The following is a 21,058-nucleotide window of genomic DNA, read 5'->3' as shown; positions in this document are numbered from 1 at the left end:
AATAGTTTTGGGTTTTTATGCTGATGTCCTTGCAGAAGTGACTATGAAGTAGAGGGTTAAGCAAAGAAACCTACACTCTGATCTACAGTGAGGGACAGAAAACTCCTTCTGGACACAAGGACAGCGGAACTGCTCTTCACAGGCCCCATTCCCTCCAGCCTCAGCCTCAGAAAGGGTCCTCTGGTCACTGTCTGGCATGGGCCTTTGCGTCACTGATAATGGAGATTAAAACAGAGGCAGCATTATGGGTTTACAGGCAAAAGTTTTAATTGGAAATTTACTGTAGAAAAGAAACAAAGCTGAGGGTCCTTTAGGCAGCCCCAGGGAGGGACAGAATTTGGCTCCTCCACAGACTGACTGGCCTCCAGACTCCTCTGTACTGAAACCACAAACAAAGGCCCTACTTTTGGGTAATAGCTCTTTTATGGGCTCCCAAAGGAATGTCATTATCCATGAGTTTTCCCAAAGGGGGAAGGAGTGTCTGGATAGGATGGACTTTGCTGACTGCAGGGTGTTTAAGACCAACCTAAAGTTAATCAAAATTACTGGGTTCCCCTACCACCGAGAAGGGGCCCAGCCAGAAGATGGGGTTATCTCCAGAAAGGGAGCCACGTTCACTGCCACTTCATCTGAGCATACTATGTCTGGGGGTCTTACGTTTCCCGGTCAGGGAACAAATGTTGCATCGGTGGGGGGGGGGGCGGTCTCAGGGAGAAGATACGAGGGATCCACTGTGATGACCCTTAATACTGTCGTTAGAAGATTTACCAATCTGTTAACCGCGACAGCCATGAGCAGTGTTGAGGCAGTTCCAACTCAGAAACAAACTTCTAGTGATGAAGTAAGTCATTGTGAAGAAAACATCAACTCAAACTTAAAGGAGGTGAGGTAACCAAAGTCTAGCAGTCCCCACCTGAACTGGTATGGGATGGGAAAGAACCCTGATGAGATACAGGAAACACTGTGTCAGCTGGGCCTGGAGAGAAGGCTCCATGGGGCAGGAGATGCCGGTGGCCTTGGCTGAGTACTGGGCAATTCAAGCCTGCCATGATTAGCATTTGCATCACATTCTGCATGTTTCTGATCCTTTCAAGCTCACTGATGCTCAAGCATTCTTGTCTAGTTGGCAAAACAAGCACTAGGACAGCATTTTTTCCTGACAGCAAATGCTCACAAAACTCACACCTTCTCGGTAGGGTGTCCTGGGGACAGTGACCCTGCTTCCTTTTGAGGTAGAGGGAGTGTTTCAGTCTTCTGGGGCAGTAAGGAGGGGAGGCCCAGGGGACAGCACATGCAGCAGCCCGTCTCCCTGCTCTGGACATCACTCCTGCCCAGGCACTGCACAGTTAGCAACTGTTGCCTTCCTCCAAGGCGGGCTGCAGAGCTGGTCCTTCCAGGCTGATAGCTGTACCCTGAGGCACAAGAGGAACTCGCCCAGGACAGCACCTTCCTCAGACCCCACTGCCTGTGCCCCATCGCAGGCCTGTCCAGTGGCTCCCAATTACCAAATCCAGTTGCCCCTTCTCCTGACAGCTCTGCAACAACACCCCAGACAAAGCTGCTTGGAGGTCTTGCTTCTCCTGTTTGCCAGCTCCTTGACCTGGGGCAAACGTTAACCCTCAATTTCCCCTGCTATAAAATACTTCCCAGGTTTTTGTGAGAAATAAGATAAAGTTGGCAAAACAAAAACAAAAACAAAAAAAACAGCACAGTGTCTGGCTATGGTGTATGCTCAAGAAACGAGGTTCTTTTCCAGCTGAGAACCTGCCCATCTTTCAAGGGTTAGGCAAACGTCCCTCCCCTGAAGAAACTCAAATCTAACCTAAGCTCTATTTTTCTCTTGAAGTCTACATTCCACCATATTACTTATACAATGTATGTACTTTCCTGATTTCTCCTAGTTAGAATGTAAGCCACCAGTGAAACAGACTTTAGCCTCACTGCTGGTCAAATACACCAACCTCTTTTCCTACCTTAAGATCTTTACACCTGCTCGTCCCTCTGCCTGGCACGCTCTGCAACTCACCCTTCAGGTCTGAGTATCACTTCCTCAGAGGGGCCCTTCCCACACCAGTTCCAAGTTGGCTCCTCATATTTTATTTTCACTTATAGTACTCATCACAATGATATCACATATTCACAAGTCCTCCTGCCCCTGATGAGACAGAAAGCACCAAGATGAAGCCATAACCCCTAGCATCTAGCACAAAGCCTGGCACAGAAAGAGCACTGAATAAATATTTATAAAACTGAGGAGCACTGGATAAGAATCAATGTTGCATGGCACACAACTGTAATCCCAGCACCGGGGGGGCTGAGACAGGAGGATCACTCCAAGTTCGAGGCCAGCCTGGGCCACAAAGTTAATTCAAGGCCAATCTGGACTACGTAGCGAAACCGTCACAAAAAACAGTGTTCCAAAGGTAGTGGTCCCTATTTTCTTTGCTGGGTGAGGCTTTTTGCCCAGTAAGATCCAGCCTGTGCGTCCAGGGAGCAGTTCCGTCCTCCATGGCCATTGAACTGCCACGGAGGACCGCGTCAACAGCAGGACTCGGAAGGTGCTTGGAGAGTTCGCTGCTGGGCTGTCGAAGCCCCTGGTGAGTCGTTTCGGAGTCCAGCAAAGGCCACCTAGGGCAGGGGCTGGAGGAGGAGAGCCAGACCACCTTTTTCCAAAATCAGAGAGCATCCTGCAGCACAGCGCAAGAGCTGAAGCTGGAACAAGAGACACACGAGGCGCAACTCGGGGGACCCGGCGGCCAGGGGCTCCAGCTGACCGCTGCGAACGCGGCGGCCAAGCCACCCCGAGTACGAGAGGATCGTGCGTCCGCCACTCGAGGGTGTTTGATCCTCTAGGGCCTCCGGCTAGTCCACGAGTATCCGCGGTCGGGGAACCCAGGTCGCTGCAAAGCGACCCCCCAGCGGCCAAGGGCAGGGACTACAATGCAACGACGGCGCGCGCGCGGGGGGGGGGCAGGTTCTGGCGCTCCGGAAATGACGTTCAGAAGCGCGCCGAGGATGAGTCATGGCTCAGAAGGCCGCGGTACAACCGTCTGAGGAAACTTTGTCGCTCTGGAAACGGTAATGGGACGGCGCGCGGCAGCCAAGGGCTGGGACTTCGCGTTTCTCCGAGGCCCCGCCGACCTCGTGGCCCCGCCGACCTCGTGCCCCTGGCTTTGCAGGTGCAGAGACCGGTGCTCTAGCCACCGAAGTCGGGCATCCCTGGCTTCCGGCGCGGGCCAGAGGCCTGTGGGAGTTGTAGTCCGTTGCCCTAGCTTCCGGCTGGCGCTTGTCCCCCGCGCCCCTCGGCCGGCTCCCTGGGGCTGTGGTCTGGCCAGGGAGTCCGTTTCCTTCCCGGGGAAGGAAGATAAGCACTGGCAGGGCGGGAGGGAGGACGCTCCAAGGAGAGCGCCTCGGGGGTTGATGTGAGAAAGCCCGGCGTGGGGCCGGGGCCTGCTTTGACGTTTCTGTCGTCCTAGGGAGCAAGCCCGGCTGAAAGCCCTGCTGGTAGACCGAGACACGGAGGCGTGGCAGCGGGACCCCGCCTTCTCGGGTCTGCGGAGGGTTGGGGGCGTTGACGTGTCCTTCGTGAAGGGGGACTGTGTCAGCGCCTGTGCTTCCCTGGTGGTGCTCAGCTACCCTGAGCTCGAGGTAACCTGGGAGGGACGCTGAGCCAAGTGTCGCCTCAGCTGAAAGAACAGAGCTGCAAGACGGGGAACAAACTCAGGGTAGAGGCCAGTCTCTCCTCTTGTAGAGTTAGTTTCTTAATTTATTTTATTTTATTCTCAGTGTTGAGGATAGGACCCAGGACTTTGCACATACTAGGCAAGCACTCCACTGCTTAGCTAAACCCCATAGCCCTCCTTTTGTAGAATTTGATTGACAGGTTGAGGAGCCTCTGAAAGGAAAAACAGAGGCAAAAGTTAAGGGAATCCTCTCCCTTCCTTCACGCCCGTTTCACCCTGCCTCCCTTGTTTCTGCCTGTTAACTCTTGCTGAACTCGCTCCCCATGTCTGCCTCTTCTCTCCCCTTGCCTATCTCTGCTGCCATCACTTTTCCTGCAAGCAGTGTTTTTCTGGACTCCCTGCCTCAAATGTTGCTCCCTCATTTTGTTAGAAGAGCAGTTTTCTTAAAAAGCAAATGTGGGGCTGGGGATTTAGTTCAGTGGCACCGCGCCTGCCTCAAAAGCGCAAGGTCCTGAGTTTGATTCCCGGTACCAAAAAAAAAGCAAATATGATTATGTCACCAGGAGTCCCTTGAAAACATGTCAGTGCCCTTCCTGTGGTATCATGGTAAATAAAATTCACACTGGTTGACATGGCTTCATGATGTGCTTGATTGACTGACTTTGCAGGCTCATCTTCCAACACCATCCTTAGCATACCTACCTTCCACTCTGGATGGCTTTGACTCTCTCAGACATGCCGTGCTGTATCTGGCTGCCTAACCTTTGCAGTCTGTTTCCTTTCCCGTTCACCTCTGACCCCTCTCAGGGCCCAGTTTCCACATTACTTCCTTCAGTGAGCCCCTTCATCCTACAAGACCAGGAGTTGCTCCTCAGCACCCTTGTCTTAGTCCATGTGGGCTACTATAGCAAAATGCCTCAGGCAGGATGGCTTATAAATAACAGAAATTTATTTCTCAGAGTCCATTGAGTGAAAGTGTGACTTCAGGATATGGCACGATCAGGTCCCGGTTAGGGCTCTTTCAAGTTTCAGACAGCTGCCACGTGGTGATGCAGCCATCTCCCAAAGAGCCTCCTCTTAAACACCATCACTGTGTGGGTTTGAACTTCAGCATATGGGAAGGGGGGCATTCAGATCACAGCCAACCCTGAGCTGGTTTTGGTCACACTGGAATGGAGTGGAATTGGCCTGTCCCTCCTACCAGAAGGTGAACTCCATGGTAGCAGAAACCAGGTTATCTTGCCCACCAGAGGTGGCCTCAGCACCTGGCTCAACCCCTGGCAGACACTCAGATCCTTCCTAAGTAGGTGGTGTGCGTGAATGAGCAGTCCACAGCTCAGGAGGCTTTGGCTGCACCCCTGCTTCAGCATTACCCCTCATCGCTCCTCTACCTGTGCCCAAGACCGCAACAGCTTCCTGCTTTTGTGGTTTTGTGCTTTACCCAGAAGGCCCCTTTTATTCCTGGCTCAGCACACATGTATTGAGCACCCGCTGTGTGCCAGGATCTGGATCTGTAGTGAGGGAGTCAAGGCTCCTGCCCTCACAGGTCCCTGATCATTCTGTGTGGCAGTGCCAGGGGTAAAAGCGTGGATGCCAGCACCGGGCTACTCCTGTTTGTACCCCAGCTCTGCCAATCCCCACCACTCTTGGCCTCTCTCCTTTTTTCTAAGTTGGGGAGGATGATACTCCTAATGCCCAGTTTGCAGAGTTGGGAAATAACAGGTCATGTGTGGGAAGCAGGCAGCACAGTGTTCGTTCTCCGTCCACCTCTCCCTGGCTAGACTCAGTCACCCTCATCTGTGCCCCGGGCCTCTTTACTGCACTGCCATCCTCTAGCTCTTGCCCACACAGTTACTTGGTTGATTTTTCTTTTCCCAGGTTTTTAATTTGAAAGTGTACAACCATACTGAAAAAATTGGAGCAGAACACATCCAATGTGTCCATACGCTCTGTTTAAGTTCAGCTATTGCCGATCATGTCGCGTTTTGTGTGTGTGTTTACTGAGTACCTGAGAACACGTCCTAGAGGTTGTGGCAGCTCACCTCTGAGTACATGAGTTCCTTGGCCTGCCCGTAGCATCCCATATGACTGCAGGCACATTGTCACACTGAAAAGTCAGTGACCCGCACCACTGCTTGAACCCAAGCTCAGTCACGTTACTCGCTTGTCCCCATTTTGTTTTCTCATCTGAATTTTTAACATTTATGCTCAGGGTTGTAACAAGTATGTTGCATTTACTGTGGGGTTATTTCATCCACTGCTTGCCTGTTTCCTTTCTCTTTCCTCACTGAGATGTGCCTCAGTGACTTCTGTTCTCTTCAGTTCAGTTTCCCAGCTCACAGTGGACTCTTCAGTACGTGGGCTCAGATCTCTTTCTGGTTTTGGAGTGTTTCTTGGATTACAGTTTTTTGTTTTGGTTTGGATTTTGCTTTTATTTTTTGCAGTACTGGGGATTGAACCTAGGGCCTTTGCACTGTCTGCAGCCTATTTTATTTTTATTTATTTTTTTCCCTTTTTTAGTTGCTGGAGACAGGGTTCTGAGTTGCCCAGGCTGGGCTCAAACTTACAGTCCTTCTGCCCCAGCCTCCCAGGGGTTGGGATTGCAGTTGTGCACCACCACCCCCAGCTTGGATTGTAGTTTTAAACCCCGGTCTGTTAGTTGGCCTCCATTGATTTGCTTCTCTCCTTCAGCCTGGGGGTGCTGGATTTTCTTTGCCCACATGTATTATTTTTCACCATTTCTTTTAACCTCTTTCAGCATTTTGTTCTTTCTCATGTTCGTTTCATTTTTCCCCTCAGTGGCTCTTGCTGAGCTATCGGCCTGGGTCATCCCCTTTGGCCACTTTGTCACTTAGTCCTTGTTTCCAAGATGACTTTGATCAGGACCCCCCCCCCGCCCCCCCCCATCCTCTACAGGGTGCCGTCCGAGCTGCTCTGCAACCTGTGCGGTTTCTTCCCCACAGAGGCCCGCAGTGAGGTTTGTCAGCCTTTTCCCCTTATGCCATGACCACGGCGTGGATGTGTTCGGCCACCATTACCCCGTGGAGACACAGGCTGCACTTAAACTCCACGTATGCCCTTGCGAAGTCATCTCGTGTGGGGCTTCAGCAGTCTGGACTGCTGCGTTCACCAGGAATCACATTCTCTTGTCTGCCCTCAGAGTGGACCCCCGCCACTGGGGTCACTGGCAGATTTCATAAGTTTCCTATTGAGTTGCTGATTAAAATGCTGGGGCCCAGCCCTCCATGCTAACAAACCTAGGGACATTAGCTTATCGGTCCAGTCTCAAGAAAGAAGTGAAAATTGTGACTTGGAAGTGATCACCGAGAGATTTAGGAGATTCAGTAACAGAAATGCAGGAAGGGAGGGGGTTCTGGAGAATGTGTTTGTGCAGGAAACTGCCTCCTTGCTGGGCATGATGAAGACAAAAGGTTAGGACACTCTCTGCCCTCAGGTGCCCTGAGCAGATGCCTTGATGGTGAGTCAGGCTTTAACAGGGCTGCCTTCTTCCACTTTGGTCTGTCTTGACTCTGCCAGAGAAGCCCTAGGAAAGGGTGATGTGCTTTAAAAGCTTTCTGAGCTGGGTGTGGTCATGCATGCCTGTAATCCCAGAACTCTGGGAGTCTGAGGCAGGAGGATTGGAAGCTTGAACCCAGCCTGAGCAGCTTGAAGAGGCCCTACCTATCTCAAGATAAAGAATTTTTTTAAAAAAGATAAAGAATAAAAGGAGCTTGGAATATAGCTCAGTGCAGAGGCTCTGAGTTTGATCCCTAGTACCACAAAATAAAATCACATCATACCACATCGCTCTGGGTTGTCCCCTGCCATTCCAAAGAGCCCCTGACTATCTGCAGCCTTGGGTCCTCAATGCCGCCATGCATCTCATATAAGGCCTGCTGTCCTGGGGCTCCCCTTCCAGTCTGGACTCAGTTGCAGCCTCAGAGATTTTCTTTCCGGGCTCTCAGATTGTCCAGTTCCTCCTGCCCTTCTCTCCTAAGTGACCTGAAATCCCCTCTCATAAAGCTGTTGCTGCAGCTTCTGACTGGCCTCCTCTGGTCCTTTCTAATGCACACATAGTGCTGCCTCGGCTCCTGGTGCTCCTCACACTAGTGCTGTCCTGTGCTGTCTCTGAGCCTCCAGCAGCCTGTGCAGGGCCCAGTGAAGGAGGAGGGGCTGGGGAAGGCTGGCTCCTGAGAGAGACCAGGTGGAGGACACTCACCTCACACTAGGTCCCGATTGAGCACCTCTGAAATGACATCAAAGTGAAAGCCCCCAGCCAGTAGTCCATAGGCAGAAAAGTGGATCGTGGGTGGGGCAGAGGGTGATAGGGTGGTGGGAGCGAGCGGGTGGCCACAGGCTGCCTGCTGACCCGCATGCCTGGTGGCAGGTGGTGTATGAGGAGAGCCGCATGATCAGCCTGACGGCCCCCTACATATCAGGCTTCCTGGCCTTCCGAGAGGTGCCCTTCCTGGTAGATGCGGTGCGGCAGCTGCAAGAGAAGGAGCCAAGCCTCATGCCCCAGGCAGGTGCCATGACCCTGGGCCAGAGGGTGCCGCTGACCACCGAGGGGAGGGGAAGGGAGGGCCCTGTAGGCCACCATCAGCCATAGCCTGAGAGGAGGGGGATTCGCTAAAAAGCTGCACCCCAATGCCAGGTGTCTGCCCTTCCCCTGCTTGCCGTGACGGCCACCTCAGCTGACCATGACCCCTGTGGCTCTAGGTCCTTCTTGTGGATGGAAACGGGGTGCTCCACCACCGAGGTAATCCTGCTCCCCAGAGACGGTCGGGGAAGGCGCTGGGGGAAAGGCGGGAGAGGGTACCTCCCATGCCCACCACACTGAGCTCCTTCGCAGCTCCTGTCTGGGCTGATCTTCACTGTCAGGATGCACAGTGTCCCTCACCCAGGAAAGAGCTCTGCCTTCTCTTCACCCCCACATCTTCCTGCCCCTTCTGCTCCCCCAAGACACTCTACACTGGCCCATCTGGAGGTGCCACCACCCAGTGTTGACCTCACATCTGTGAGAAGTCACAGGGCCCCACTTAGAGTAGCGCCCTCTCCCTCCCACCTCCCTTGCGCCCTCCAGGCAGACCTTTGTCCAACACTGTGCAGGAGCCCTACCTCCCACCAGGGCCCAGGCCTTGGCTCAGGGAGGGTGCTGAAGTTGATAGGGCTGCTTTACCCTCATCCAAACTGTGGCAGCCCCCAGAAGGGTGTCTGAGGGAAGTGGGACCTGTTGGCCTTCCTGGCAGCACATGTGGGGGTCCTGGCCACTGCCCTCAGGTTGCAGCCCTAGAGCAGCAGTGAAGTCGGGGTAGACAGGACCTTGCTCAGGGTCAGCTTGGGCCTCCAAGTCTGCTTCCCCAGCATTCTGCCAGTCTGCAGGCAGCAGGGTTCCAGTTTGGCCCAGCTTATTCTCCCCTGCTCCCTGGCAGGCTTCGGGGTGGCCTGCCACCTTGGCATCCTCACAGAGCTGCCCTGCATCGGGGTGGCCAAGAAACTCCTACAGGTGGACGGACTGGAGAACAGCGCTGCGCACAAGGAGAAGGTAAGGGCCCATGGGCGGTGATGGGTGCCTGGTAGGGCCTCAGGGGTACCTCCCAGGCTAGTGGTGGCGAATCTGTGGCACACATGCCACAGCCCGCTGTTCGTTATCATCACAAGCTCTAAAAGGTTCGCCATCACTGTCCCTGGGCATCTCTGCCCAGTCTGCCTGCTGACCACTCCCCACATCCTGGATCCTGGCCTGCTTTTTCTAGAAGCCTCCTGTCCATGTGGCCCTGACCACTGTGTCCCAGCGTCCCTCCAAGCCTCCATATCACACGTACCTCACCTCTGTGCTGCTGCAGTAAATGTGTAGGGTTAGGGTTAGTCCTCCAGCCTCTAGACCATGCCTGCAGCGCCTTCTGCCCTCTAGATGCCCACTCTGGCCAAGGGCTGCCTGGAGCTGGCATCCACCCCCTTCCTCACCGTCTCCCTCCTCAGAGCCTGGGATTGGCACTGGGGGCATGATGTCCCTATCCAGAGGGAGCTGGTGACATCCCCGCTCTCCTATTGGACAGCATATTCCAAGAGCAGAGATTGTGTATGTGTCTCTCTCCATGGGCCAGTTGCTCAGTAAATGTTTGTTGAGTTGATGGGGTCCCCAACTGCTGGTTCAGCCCTGACTCACTCCGCCTACCCCCAGAAAAGTTTATTGACTTGACTCTAATGTGCCCAGATTCCTAGCAGGAGAGGAAGCAACAACAAAGTGGTGGTCAGAGCCCTGGTTAAGGCGTGCTGTCCAGGGGCAGCACCTGTGGGGCCCCAGCCCATGGCTCAGCTGGCCAGTGTTGTGGGCCTGGGAGGGCCGCTGTGCCTCCTCGGCACCTTTGTCAGGTTAGTGGGGTCCTGTAGGCAGTGCCCTCCACACGAGCCCTGAGCATGCTGCTACCCAGCCTGCTCAGTACTGCCTCGGGGGTGTGGCCTTCCTGGCACGGCTCCCACCTGAGTCTGGCTTGTGACTGGGTTTTCAAAATGAAGAGGCATTCCTTCAGCCCTTCAAGGAAAGGTTTGTTTTTGTTTTTGCAGTGCTAGGAATCAAATCCAGGGCATTGCTCATGCTGGGCAAGCATCCATCACTGAGCTACGCCCCAGCCCTAGAAGACATTTCTTACAAGTTTATTTCCCCTGTTCCCCAGATTCGGCTCCTGCGGGCTGGAGGAGATGTGTTTCCTCTGACAGGCAGCTCTGGGACTGTCCTGGGAATGGTGAGTGCTTTGAGGCCTCTGTCCCCCCTGGCTCCAGGTCACAGAGGAAGGACAGCTAGGCAGTGGACCCCTGCGCATGCACACGCACACGCACGCACACATGTACACAAGATCCACTCACCTCTCCACGTCTTCCTGCCTCTCTCACCAGCCACGGAGCTGATGTGATGTGTGTGTTTATTTCCTCCTCTGACCCCAGCAAAGCTGAGGGGACCTCAGCCACACTCACCCCACCCTGCACAGGACAGGCAGCAGGGAGGTACCTGGGGGCTGGCGTCCGAAAGCACCCTGCACGCCCCAGCCCCCGCTTGCTACCTGAGATGTTGGCTGGTCCTGACCCCACAGGGGTGTGTCCCCACAGTGCTGACCTGACCTTCCGTCCGCAGGCCCTGAAGAGCCACGATCACAGCACCAAGCCCCTGTACATCTCCGTGGGCCACAAGATAAGCCTGGAGGCAGCTGTGCGCCTGACCCGTTGCTGCTGCAGGTTCCGGGTCCCGGAGCCCGTGCGCCAGGTGGTGGGGGCGCCTGTGGTGGGTGGCAGGTTGGGGACTGGCCCAGCTCCTCTGTGCTCCTTGCCCCTGATCTTCACCTGCTGCCTGTCAGCCCCAGTGGGATCATGGAGCAGTGATGTGAGGTCAGGATGGTCCTGGGCTGAGGACAGGCCCCAGGCTCCTTGCCAGAGAGCCAACTGGCCTCGCCTGGCCCACACTCCACCTCGCTGAGCCTGCTGCACCCGAGTACCAGATTGCGTGGAGAACCAGTTGGTGTCAGCTCAGGTAGCAGTCCCCGTTCAGCTCACCTGCTCAGAGGAAGCGGCCCTCCACCAGGAGGGTGGTGCTGGCGAAGGCTTGTGCTGGTGCCAGGAGCCCCAGTGAGGACTCCAGGGTGTAGGCTGAGGCCCAGGAGACCAGCACTTTGATGAGCCAGTCAGCTCAGTGGAGCCTGCAGGAACACAGCCTGCAGGCAAGGGAGCTGGAGCTGCCCACAGCGCTCGGCCTTGAGGGGAGCCCCACGACGTGCTGGTGTATGTCCCAGAGCAGCACACAGGGCAGGGGTCCAGGAAGAGGGGAAGGGCAGTCCAGACTTGGGAACAGCATCTGTGAGGCCTGGGGTAGGGAGGGCTTTGGTGTACCTGAGACACGCAGCCAGGGCAGGAGGGGTGGGATGGGTGGGAGTCAGTTTTGTCTGAAGCCTCCCCGCAGAGACGGGCAGCTGAGGGCTGTGCATACGCGGCCGGACACCCAGACGTGCCTGTGCCACAGAAGCAGCTGGGGCTTTGGGAGTTGCTGTCCCTATCCGGGCCTGGAGCCCTCTGCTGTGCTGAGAGGTGGGGCAGAGGCCTGAGCCTCCCAGCTGCCTGCCCTTTCCCTGGCCCACTCTGGCCCCACAGCCACCCACCGAGGGCCACAGGCTGGACTCGGCTGAGAAGCCCGCCCCCAGCCCCAACTGCAGTCCCGGGGACTCTGCAGCCCGGTGGGCTCTGACACTGTGGCCCTCGCACCTCCATCCCACCTCCCCCCCACACATCCAGGGATCCAGGGCAGCCTCCAGGTGGCGGCAGCAGCCCACAGACGCAGGGTGGCCGTGCCCAGAGGCGGCTCTCAGCAGCTTATAGGCATCCGGCAACAGCCCCGCGGTCTCATCCTCCCTGCCCAGGGTGCCGCTGGGCTCATAGGTGCGTGGGCTCCCCACCCCAGGAGGCCTTTCTGCTTCCATCCCCTCGCCCGTGGCCTAATGAGAAAACCCCAGGGACCCCGAGGCCCAGGAACCCTGGCTGTGCTGTCCTAGACCTGCAGGACTCTGGCCCTCTGCCTTTGCAGGTTAGGGGCCAGCTCCCTGAACACCTAGAGGTGGGGCAGAATCATATGCCTGGTGCTGCAGAAGAGCTGGCCAAATCAGCCCACCCTCCACAGAAACGCCAGTGGGCGTGGGCTGCGTGCCACCTGGAGCCCGCTTCTGCCCGCTGGGGAGGGGCTGCAGGGCCGGCAGCTCAGTCCGCTTTCATCCTGGGCCCACTCACCTCAGCGCTGACCCTCCCTGCTCCCCACCAGAAGTTCCTGGAGGGTGGGCGAGATGGGGCTAAGGCTGGCTGTGCCCTCATGGTGTGACATCTGAGGCCTCCCTACCCTCTGCTCTGGCACAGCCCTGGGCTTCCAAGGGACCCCTTGGTCACAAGTGCTGCTGCACTCCCTGTGCCAGGTCCGGTCTCTCCTGCCAGGCTGGGCTGCTGCCTCAGGATACCCTTCTGCCTACCCACCCGCGGCCCCATGAGCTGAAGCAGGAGCCTCGGGATTAGCTGTTGCTGTCAGTGTGTCATGCAGCCTGAAGCTAAGCTAAACCCATCTGAGCTGGGGTCAGGGGACTTCCTGAGGCCAGGCCCTCTGGGAATGTCCTACACAGCATGACCCCATTCCATGTCTGTCCCCACCTGCGGCCCCTGAGCCCCCTTTTCTCAGTAATTCTGCAGAACTTGAGGAGACAGGCAGAATCACAACCAACACTAGCCAGAGAGACAGAAAGTGACCTGAGTGAGAGCAGACTGGCCAGCTTGAGTCCTCCCTGCTCAGGGCAGAACCTCCCCAGAAGAAGGAGCTGTGAGCCCAAGGGAAGCCGAGCAGCTGAGCCACAGGACGCCTGCTCAGCCCATGCACCCACCAGCCTCAGCGGCAGGTCCCCAGCCCTGAGGGTTTTGGCACCCCTGTCACCCCCACACATCCTCGGGGCTGCAGAAGCTAAGGGGACCCAAGTGGGCTTCGTGTGGAGGATATGAAGGCATTTCCCAGCCTGTTTGGAGGCCAGCTGAGGGCCCACCACTTCTCACCCGAGCTGTCTGTTTCCTCCAGGCTGACATCCGCTCTCGCGAGTACATTCGCAGGACTCTGGGACACTCTGGGCCACCTGTACCAGGGCAGGAGAGGTGAGCACCAGGGAGTCTTAGGATGCCCATGGGCAGCCTCTTCCTGCTTAGTGTTGTGGCTCAGGACCAACGGGGCTGGGCTGGGCCTGGCTAGGAGAGGTCCCTGACGGGGAGGGAGGGTGTGGGCTTCGCACCTGGCGGGGCCTCTCCAGAATCACGACCCCATGGCCATCTGGTCTGAGGCCTACCTCCCAGCAGGGCCGCTGCCGCCTTTCCTGTGCACTTTCCCTAAGCGGACCCAGCATAGCCTAGCCCCACACAGCCTGCCTGTCTTGCACTCCGAGCCTCAGTGTCCTGGGCAAGACAGGCAAGAGTAAGTCTTTCCCTTCCGGGTTCTGAGGTGGAGTGAGACTGCCTGGCAGAGAGCCTCAGCTGACCGTGCAGGGCTCGGACTCGCCTACCCTGGTAGCGGCCTTGCATGGAGCGGGCACCGTGATCCTGCTTTGCAGATGAGGAACACGAGGCCCGGAACACTGGGAAGGGGCAGAGCAGGGTGTGGAACGTGGCGTGGATTCCAAGCTCTGCCTCCGGAGCTCCTCACCCCCTAAGACTCCTGTTCAAGGGCTGTGCTTCCTCCACCCCTTTCCCCTGCAGCCAGCAGCTGTTCCCGGGCCTGGGTAGGCTGCGTTGAGAACTGAGGGGAAGGCCACCGGGAACCCCGCTTCACAGCGTTGGACTGGCCAGCCTGAGTCAAGGCGGACCTGTCCGGTTGGCCATCGAGTTCTGTCCAGCTCTCTGGCCCATGCCTGTCAGCAGCCCTTCCAGGAGCTCTTAGGGGATAGGGCTGTCCGGACTGGCTCCGGACCCTTTTGAGGCTACCCTCTTCTCCATGTTGTTGCAGGAGCCAGAAGGGACCGAGGCCAAAGGCACACCCCAAAGGAGGCTCGGCAGGGCTGGCAGGAGAGGGCAGGCACCCTGAGGACCTCAGCAGAGGCCCTGGGGCAGACCCGGAAGCCACACAGCTGGGCTGCTGGGAGCAGCAGGGCAGGGCCTGGCAGTCGCCGGGACCTGGGCACCATGAAGACTCCAACTGCAGGCCTTCTACTCCAGCCTCAGGATGGTAGCCAGCCCCAGGAATGGTCCCAAGGGATGTGTGTGTGTCTGTGTGTGTGTGTGTGTGTCTATATATATGAGACTGAGCTGCCAGGCCTCCCACCCAAGCCCATCTGAGGTGGAGTGCTCTGGCTCTTGCTCAGAACCTGTTTTCTCAGAGGAAGCCCTCTGCCCACCTCCCTGGGGTGTACCCAGGAGAGGGAGCAGCAGATGCCCCAGTGGTGGGGTCCTGGAGCACAGCCCAGCCTACACAAACACACGCCTGGGGCTCCCTGCATCCCCACTGAAGCCAGGGCTGGAGGGCTCACAGCTGGCCCCACCAGCTGCCCTCCTAACTGCTTCCAGACTTTTCCCTCTCAGAGCTCCAGAGGACCAGGGCTTGGCGTTGGAAGTGCAGGGCTAAGGCGGAGAAAGGCTGGCTGGGATCCAGCTGTCTCTCACTGGGGCTTTGGGTGAAATGCCTGTCAGGTGGCGATAATGCCTGTCCTCCCTCCCTGGGGCTGGGGAGGTCCCAAGAGGTGACATACATAAGGGGCTTAGCACAGCGACTGGCACACGGTGGTCCCTTGATGAAGGGAAGCCATTAGTCTAGAAAAGTGGGACTCAGAGAGACCTGGGCTGATGGCCATGCTAACTGGGATGAGAAGAAACCAGGTCAGAGTTCTCTCCCACCACCCAACTACAGGTTGGGGGCATGCCTGGCTGCACTCCGTTTAGGGCTGGACAGGCAAGACCGGCCAACCTGGGGTGGGGTCCTGCTCTCCCCTTCTGTCCCCCCAGTTCCAGCAGGAGAGCTCGGTAGTGGTGGCCCCACACTGCTCAGCACACTGTAGACCCCATGAACAGAGGGGCAGCTTCAAGTGTGAGACAGGCAGAGAAGGCCGTGCCCCTCCTGTGGGGACGGGATCTTCACACTGTGGCCACAGCCAGCAGCTGCAAGAGGTCCGCCCAGCCCGCTCACTCCCACAGTGAGGAGCAGGCCGGAGCCTCGAGGGAGGCTTGTGGATAAACCTTTTGTTTTGCGGTGCTGGGGATGGAACCCAATGCCTGTGCACACCAGGCACGCACTCTGCCACTGAGTCACCTCTCCTGCCCTGCAGACAACTTTTATGTGGATAATTTTTGAGATTAAATTCACCATTTCATTCGTTTTGAAGTGTGCAGTTCATGGGCTTTTTCTAGCCAGGCATTTTGGTGTGAACCTGTAGTCCCAGCTACTTCGGCTAAGATGCAAGGATCACTTGAGCCCCAGAGATGAAGGCCAGCCTGGGCAACAGCAAGACCCTGTCTAAAAAACAAAAATAGGGCTGAGGATTTAGCTCAGTGGTTCTGCCGCCTGCCTCGAAAGTGCAAGGACCCGAGTTCGATCCCTGGTACCAAAAATAAAAAAATAAAATAAAAAACAAAAATAAACAAGAACATCCAGTCTGTCACCATCTTCACTGTCTACTTCCAGAGCATTCTCATTACCCCAAAGGGAAACCCCTGTCAGCAGCCCCTGGGTGTGTCCCCTCCCACCAGATCCTGGCAGCCCCTGGTTGCTTCCTGCCTCTGGATGAGCTCACTCAAAGGCACCGAGTGTAAATGGAATCCGGCCTCGAACACTTACCGGATGTGTCAAGGTTTGTGTTGTGCCATGTGTTGGCACAGTAAGTCCCTGACTTGGGAAGATCAGCGTCTCGAACTTTCGCAGGTGTACCATATGAGACTTGCTCTGTTGGATTACAAACGGGACTCTGTTGTAAGTCGGCACTTGCTGTGCTTAGCTCCTTTTTGTGACTAATACTCCGCTGCTTGGATCTACCACATCTTGGCTCTCCGCACTTCAGGTGGTGGGTATTTGGGTTGTTGCTGTTTGGGGGCTACGGTGGGTAATGCTGCTATGAGTGTTGTGGACGAGTGTTTGTGTGACCACGTTTCAGTTCTGGTGAACTACAGCTGTTGAGTTCACAGCTAGGAGAGGATGTGAAAAAACCACCAAAATGTTCTCCACAGTGGCTGCACCACATTACAGCCCCGCCCGCCAGCACGAGTGTGCACAAAGGTGCCAGTTTCCCCGAGTCCAGGTCAACTCATCACTGTCTGTCCTTTGCATTCCAGCCATCCTGGAGGCACAGAGCAGTGTTGCACTGTCAGTTTGGTTTGCATGTTCCCCGTGACCTTTTCCTGGGTGAGGCTTGTGTGGCGAGGCTTGAGTGCTTCTTGGGTGACCTGACCCATGGGCAATGGAGGGCAGCCCCACCCAGGGTTCAGAGGGCCCACCTCAGACCACATCCACCACCGGCCTTCCCTGGCTCTCCCCAGCCTTAGGACCAGCGATGCAGACCCACATCCAAGTCCTCAGATGGGGCCTGACTTTGGGGCGTGCGGCCCAAAGAGCAAGGACTGGAGGACGTAGGAAGGGCACGGCTCTTCTCAGGAAGCTCCCGCAGGGCTGGGGTTCAATGCGAGCTGCTCTTGAACCTCATAGGCACTAACTGAAGCCTAGCTTGAGGGTGCAGGCCTTGTGCCACAGGCCCCCGACCTCACTGCTAATGGCCACGCTAATGCCACGCCAGCGCTGAGCAGTGGAGGGCATCTCCTCAGCTCTCAGAGACCCCGGCCCTTCCCTCGGTAGTAGGCAGTGATGACCCCCAGGGCCAGCTGGGCCATTTCCCCATCTGTGAGGGGCTGGGCAGGGCCGAGGAAGGAGGGTACGAGGGCCCAGGGGCCACAGACGGAGGGGTAGGCGGAGGGCCCAGGTCCCCTGGTGACGGTGACAGGTGTGAGGCGTCAGTGCTGGGGCAGAGGGGCCCTCTGGGGGCCCTAAGTGCAGTGGCGCCTTAGCTCCTTCCCACAGAGCCTTAAAAATAGGGCTGCGGTGAGGGCCATCTCGGCAGAACACGGCTCACTGGCACTAAGAATATTCTTGAAGCTCTTAATAATTCAGGTGGGATCCAAATCGATCTTGCCATTCACCTGCTGGTGTCCGTGCCCCTTCCCAGCGTGCCCCCGCCTGCAGCTGGGAAGACGGGGCTTTCAGGAGGTGGTTTGGCCTGGCCTCTGGCTCACACCCTGCCCCTCAGGACTCCCCACCGCAGGCCCCCAGCTGTCCGCCTTCCCGAGTGGGGCCACCCTGGTGCTGTGGTGTGCTCAAGGCAGCCCAGAGAGGCCCACCCCTGCAGGCTGTGTGCTTGCCCACGGCGCGTCACGTGTGTGCCTCTCCGTCAGTGGCATCAGCGTCTCCAGAGTGAGCTGTGGGCTTTGGGGCAGGAGGGCGTCTGCGCCAGAGCCCAGGCCTGGCCTGCCTCCTCTCCCGGGCTGTGCCCTAGCGGCGGAAGCCCCCACCTGCCCTCAGCTCCCAGCTGCAGTCTCTCAGGGAGGAACAGGTCACCAGCCTGGTCACCCGCCCGGCGGCAGCCCAGCCTCGCAGTCCCAGCTGCACTGCCCTGGCCAGGTCCTGTGTGGAGTTTTACCTGATTATCAATTAAAGGCAAAGGCGCGTGGCAGCGCTGACAGCCAGGTGACTGGCGTGTGGGGTGATTGGGGAGGTGTCCCGGAATGATGGCGCACAGCCTCTCCCCATTCACGGCCCTCCCTGCAGCCGGGCGGCTCGGCTCCGTCGGCTCCCTGGTGCCTGGGTGGCCCAAGGGGGGCGAGTGGGGGCAGCGCAGGCCCTGCAGACATGGCCGCCCCTCCCCTCCAGAACAGCCCCTGCCCTTTGTCCGGGTCCTCCCCACCCTGGCGTGCGGATGCTGGGAAGTGGGCAGGGAAGGTGAGGCAGGCCGGGAGAGGGAGACAAAGCTCGAGATGGACAGGAGGAGAGAAAGACCTGGGATGGGGAGAGGGAAGAAGGAGGCCAGAGCGAGGGCTCAGGCCTTGCCTGCCCAGGGAGCTGCAGGGCCTGGTGGAGCTGGGAGTGCGGGGAGCTTGGATGCTTGGAGTTTTGTTTTCAGTTACACCGGTTTCATTTATATGTTTTTCTAATCAAAGTCATCCATGCGCATAGCTTGGATAATCAAACAGTTCTGTGAGGCTTGTAGTGAGAAAACAGTACCTCCTTTCCCTCCCACCGCACTCTGATTCCTCCTTCTCTCGGGCTAGCTTTTCTGTCGCTGTAGCTGATTCTTTTGATATTTACTTCTAAATAGCATGCTAATATCGCTTTTTTCAGATTTAGAAATTACCCATTGACTTCCTGCTATGAGGATTGAAAATTTGTTCTCTAACAGCAGCCCCCATACAGGCACGGGCACATGTACACACACACACACACTTCCAACCATCTCACTGCAGGCCCTCAGAAGACAGTGTATGTGGATTATTTCCTTGTGTACACTAGTCACAGCTGAGTACTGGGTTGTAATTGCTTTGCTTAGACAACCTCTTGTTTGTCCTAGACTGAATAATTGCCTTGGCTGTGGGGAGGGGTTGGTTTATTTTCAATGTACCCATTACTTATTTATTCCTAAACCGTGCAGTGGAATAAAATGGAATATAAATCTCCCCTTGGTATGTTGAAAACATCAGGCTATTGATGAGTTTGTTTTTTCTTGGAGCCTGTGGCAGCGGCCTTCAAGACGGCCCAGAAAAGCCCCTGCCCTGCCCCGTGGCACCAGCATTGGTCGACACAGCCAGTGGAGGGTGGCAGCGGCAATGGTGTGGCAGTCCCACGTTTAGGTCAGGGAACACGTGGCTTTAGTCTTGGTGGCATTCTCTCTCCCTCCATGTCTTTTTTCCATGCGTGTGTGCGTGTGTGTGTGAGTGGGGACTGAATGCAAGCCCTTCATACTGAGCTCTAGCTCTAGCCTTTTTTACCTTTTGTAAGACAGGACCTCACTAAATCACTAAGTTGCTCGGGCTGGGTTCAAAGTCATCATCCTCCTGCCTCAGCCTCCCAGAGGGCACCACCACGCCTGGCTTCATTCATTTTGAGAGAAGTCAGCGGCCAGGTCGTCAGCTGCTTGGTGAAGAGGTCCACGTGATGGAGAGCCAGCACCCTGCCATGAGCCAGGTGAGGGCGCCGTTTTAGGAGCAGGTCCTCCAGCTCTGGTCAGACCTGGGATGACTGCAGCCTGAGTATTATCTCCCCCGCCCACCCTCATCCCCCAGCACTGGTGGTCAAACCTCGGAAGTGCTGAGCGACATCTCCAGGTCTTTCTATTTTGAGATAAGGCTGGCTAAGTTGCCCAACTTGGCCTTCAACTTGCAGTCCTCCTGCCTCAGCCTTCCAAGTAGCTGGGCTTACAGGCCTGCACCACCATGCCCAGCATGGCTGTCATCTTGACTGCAGCCTCCTGATACCCTGACCCAGAGCCCCCGGCTAGTCTGCTTCCAAGTCTGTGACTCTCAGGAATTGTGTGAGAATAAATCTCTGTCCCTGGGTGATTTGTTACACAGCGGAAGCTAAGTGCGCAAAGCCCTTCTTCGGCACGGGCCTGCCCTGGCTGACTCTTTGCCTGGGGCTGCCCTTCCTCCTCTCCTGGGTTGAGTGCTTTCCTTCCCGCGTCCCGTGCAGTCCTCCGTTTTGAATGTTCCCCGCTCTAACACTGCGTGAGAAGTGAAGATGATGAGACCAGGCGCACTGCGTGGCGCCGAGGTGGCCTGGGTTAGCCTCCTCGTCTTGCAACAACACACCTGAGAGAATCGTCTTAACGAGAGGGCTGGCTTACTTCAGCTCGCTCTTTCAGAAGCTTCAGTCTGTGGCTTCCTGGCCCTACTGCTTCCGGCCTGTGGTGAGGAGCCAGGCTGCTCACTTCACGGCCATCAGGAAGCAAAAGAGAGCAAGAGTCCAGGGTCCCAGAGTCTCCTTCTAGGGCACAGCCCAGCAGTCTAAGGCCTCCCCCAGAGGCCACCTCCTAGAGGCTCCACCACCTCCCGTAGTACCACAGGCTGCGGCCAGGCCATCAGCACACGGTCACTAGTGAGCCCGTATCCACAGGCTGGCACCGCTGCTGCCCTTGGTGCATAAGCCAAGGTTGGCCCTGGGGACCTCTCCTCCAGTTCACTGCTCATCTGCTTCTGTCCTGGCAGAGGCAGTGGCCCCTGAGGACAGAGTCACCAGGGCCAGGCCAGGGCTGGCCTCTGTCCCACGTTCTCCTCCTCCCAGGCTCTCTGATGGGCAAATCCTAGAGTAATAGCATGTGGGTATGTGGGCCGAGCCACAAGACAGAACCCACTGGACGCAAAAGGGGTCCAGATGGTTCACTGCAGGCTGGGGTGGCCCTCTGTGGCCTGGCTGCTCTGAGTGCTTGGCCCTCAGGTCCTCCCTCACGGGGGGCTCAGTGGCCAGCAGCAGCTCAGGCTCAAGTTCTCCCATCCCATGATTCCAGGCCCAGGTGCTGCTCTATCCAGAAGGCACCAGCTACTGCCTCAGCTAAGTCATGAGCCTTCCCTGAGCACACTGCTCTGGCCTAGGCGAGGGTGGGGGACACCAAGACCCAGGCCAGAGGCAGGGGCTGGAGTCAACCTCAGCAACCTCGTGGGGCGGGGGATTTCTCAGTGGGAAATCAAAGCACTGTTGCCCAAAGAAGTTACACCTCAGTGAGGAAACTAAGGCTGGGGTTCTGCAGAAAGGGCAGTGGCTTTGGGGTCCCATGAAGCTTCATCCACAAGGTCCTAGGATGCCATTGTCTCCTCCCACCGGCACCCCGCCCTGTCTCCCAGTAATTCTCTCC

The 21,058-nt window shown here is 56.9% G+C and overlaps 1 protein-coding gene across 5 annotated transcripts; it reads left to right on the top strand.

The window, feature by feature from the left end:
• The first annotated feature begins 67 nt into the window (after positions 1-67).
• Positions 68-15,840, top strand: Endov (endonuclease V). 5 transcript variants are annotated; one of them, XR_015450191.1, is made up of 11 exons: positions 68-3,078; positions 3,477-3,648; positions 8,071-8,205; positions 8,403-8,442; positions 9,116-9,228; positions 10,361-10,429; positions 10,816-11,208; positions 11,635-11,759; positions 11,964-12,107; positions 13,276-13,349; positions 14,191-14,303. XR_015450191.1 is itself a non-coding variant. In XM_004860896.4 (9 exons), exons 1-9 carry the CDS (start codon positions 3,023-3,025, stop codon positions 14,411-14,413), a joined length of 1,011 nt encoding a protein of 336 aa, XP_004860953.2. In that variant the 5' UTR covers positions 2,950-3,022; the 3' UTR covers positions 14,414-15,840. The 5 variants fall into 5 exon arrangements, 1 of the variants encoding a protein (XP_004860953.2); XR_015450192.1 differs by lacking the exon at positions 11,635-11,759; XR_015450190.1 differs by having other exon boundaries at positions 11,635-12,107.
• Positions 15,841-21,058: the final 5,218 nt, after the last annotated feature.

Source organism: Heterocephalus glaber, unplaced genomic scaffold, assembly GCF_053883595.1.
Source record: "Heterocephalus glaber isolate CG9 unplaced genomic scaffold, H.glaber_assembly_v1.0 deba00000937, whole genome shotgun sequence".
NCBI lineage: Eukaryota > Metazoa > Chordata > Mammalia > Rodentia > Bathyergidae > Heterocephalus > Heterocephalus glaber.
Note: the sequence above shows the minus strand (reverse complement) of the source record. Positions and strands in the feature narration are given on the sequence as shown.

What these genes read in the sequence shown, in the direction of transcription:
- Endov (XM_004860896.4), top strand. Translation starts at nt 3,023, where the DNA reads ATGGCTCAGAAGGCCGCGGTACAACCGTCTGAGGAAACTTTGTCGCTC. An exon ending in ACTTTGTCGCTCTGGAAACG is followed by an intron (nt 3,079 to 3,476) that starts GTAATGGGACGG and finishes CTGTCGTCCTAG; the next exon opens with GGAGCAAGCCCGGCTGAAAG. An exon ending in CGGGGTGCTCCACCACCGAG is followed by an intron (nt 8,443 to 9,115) that starts GTAATCCTGCTC and finishes GCTCCCTGGCAG; the next exon opens with GCTTCGGGGTGGCCTGCCAC.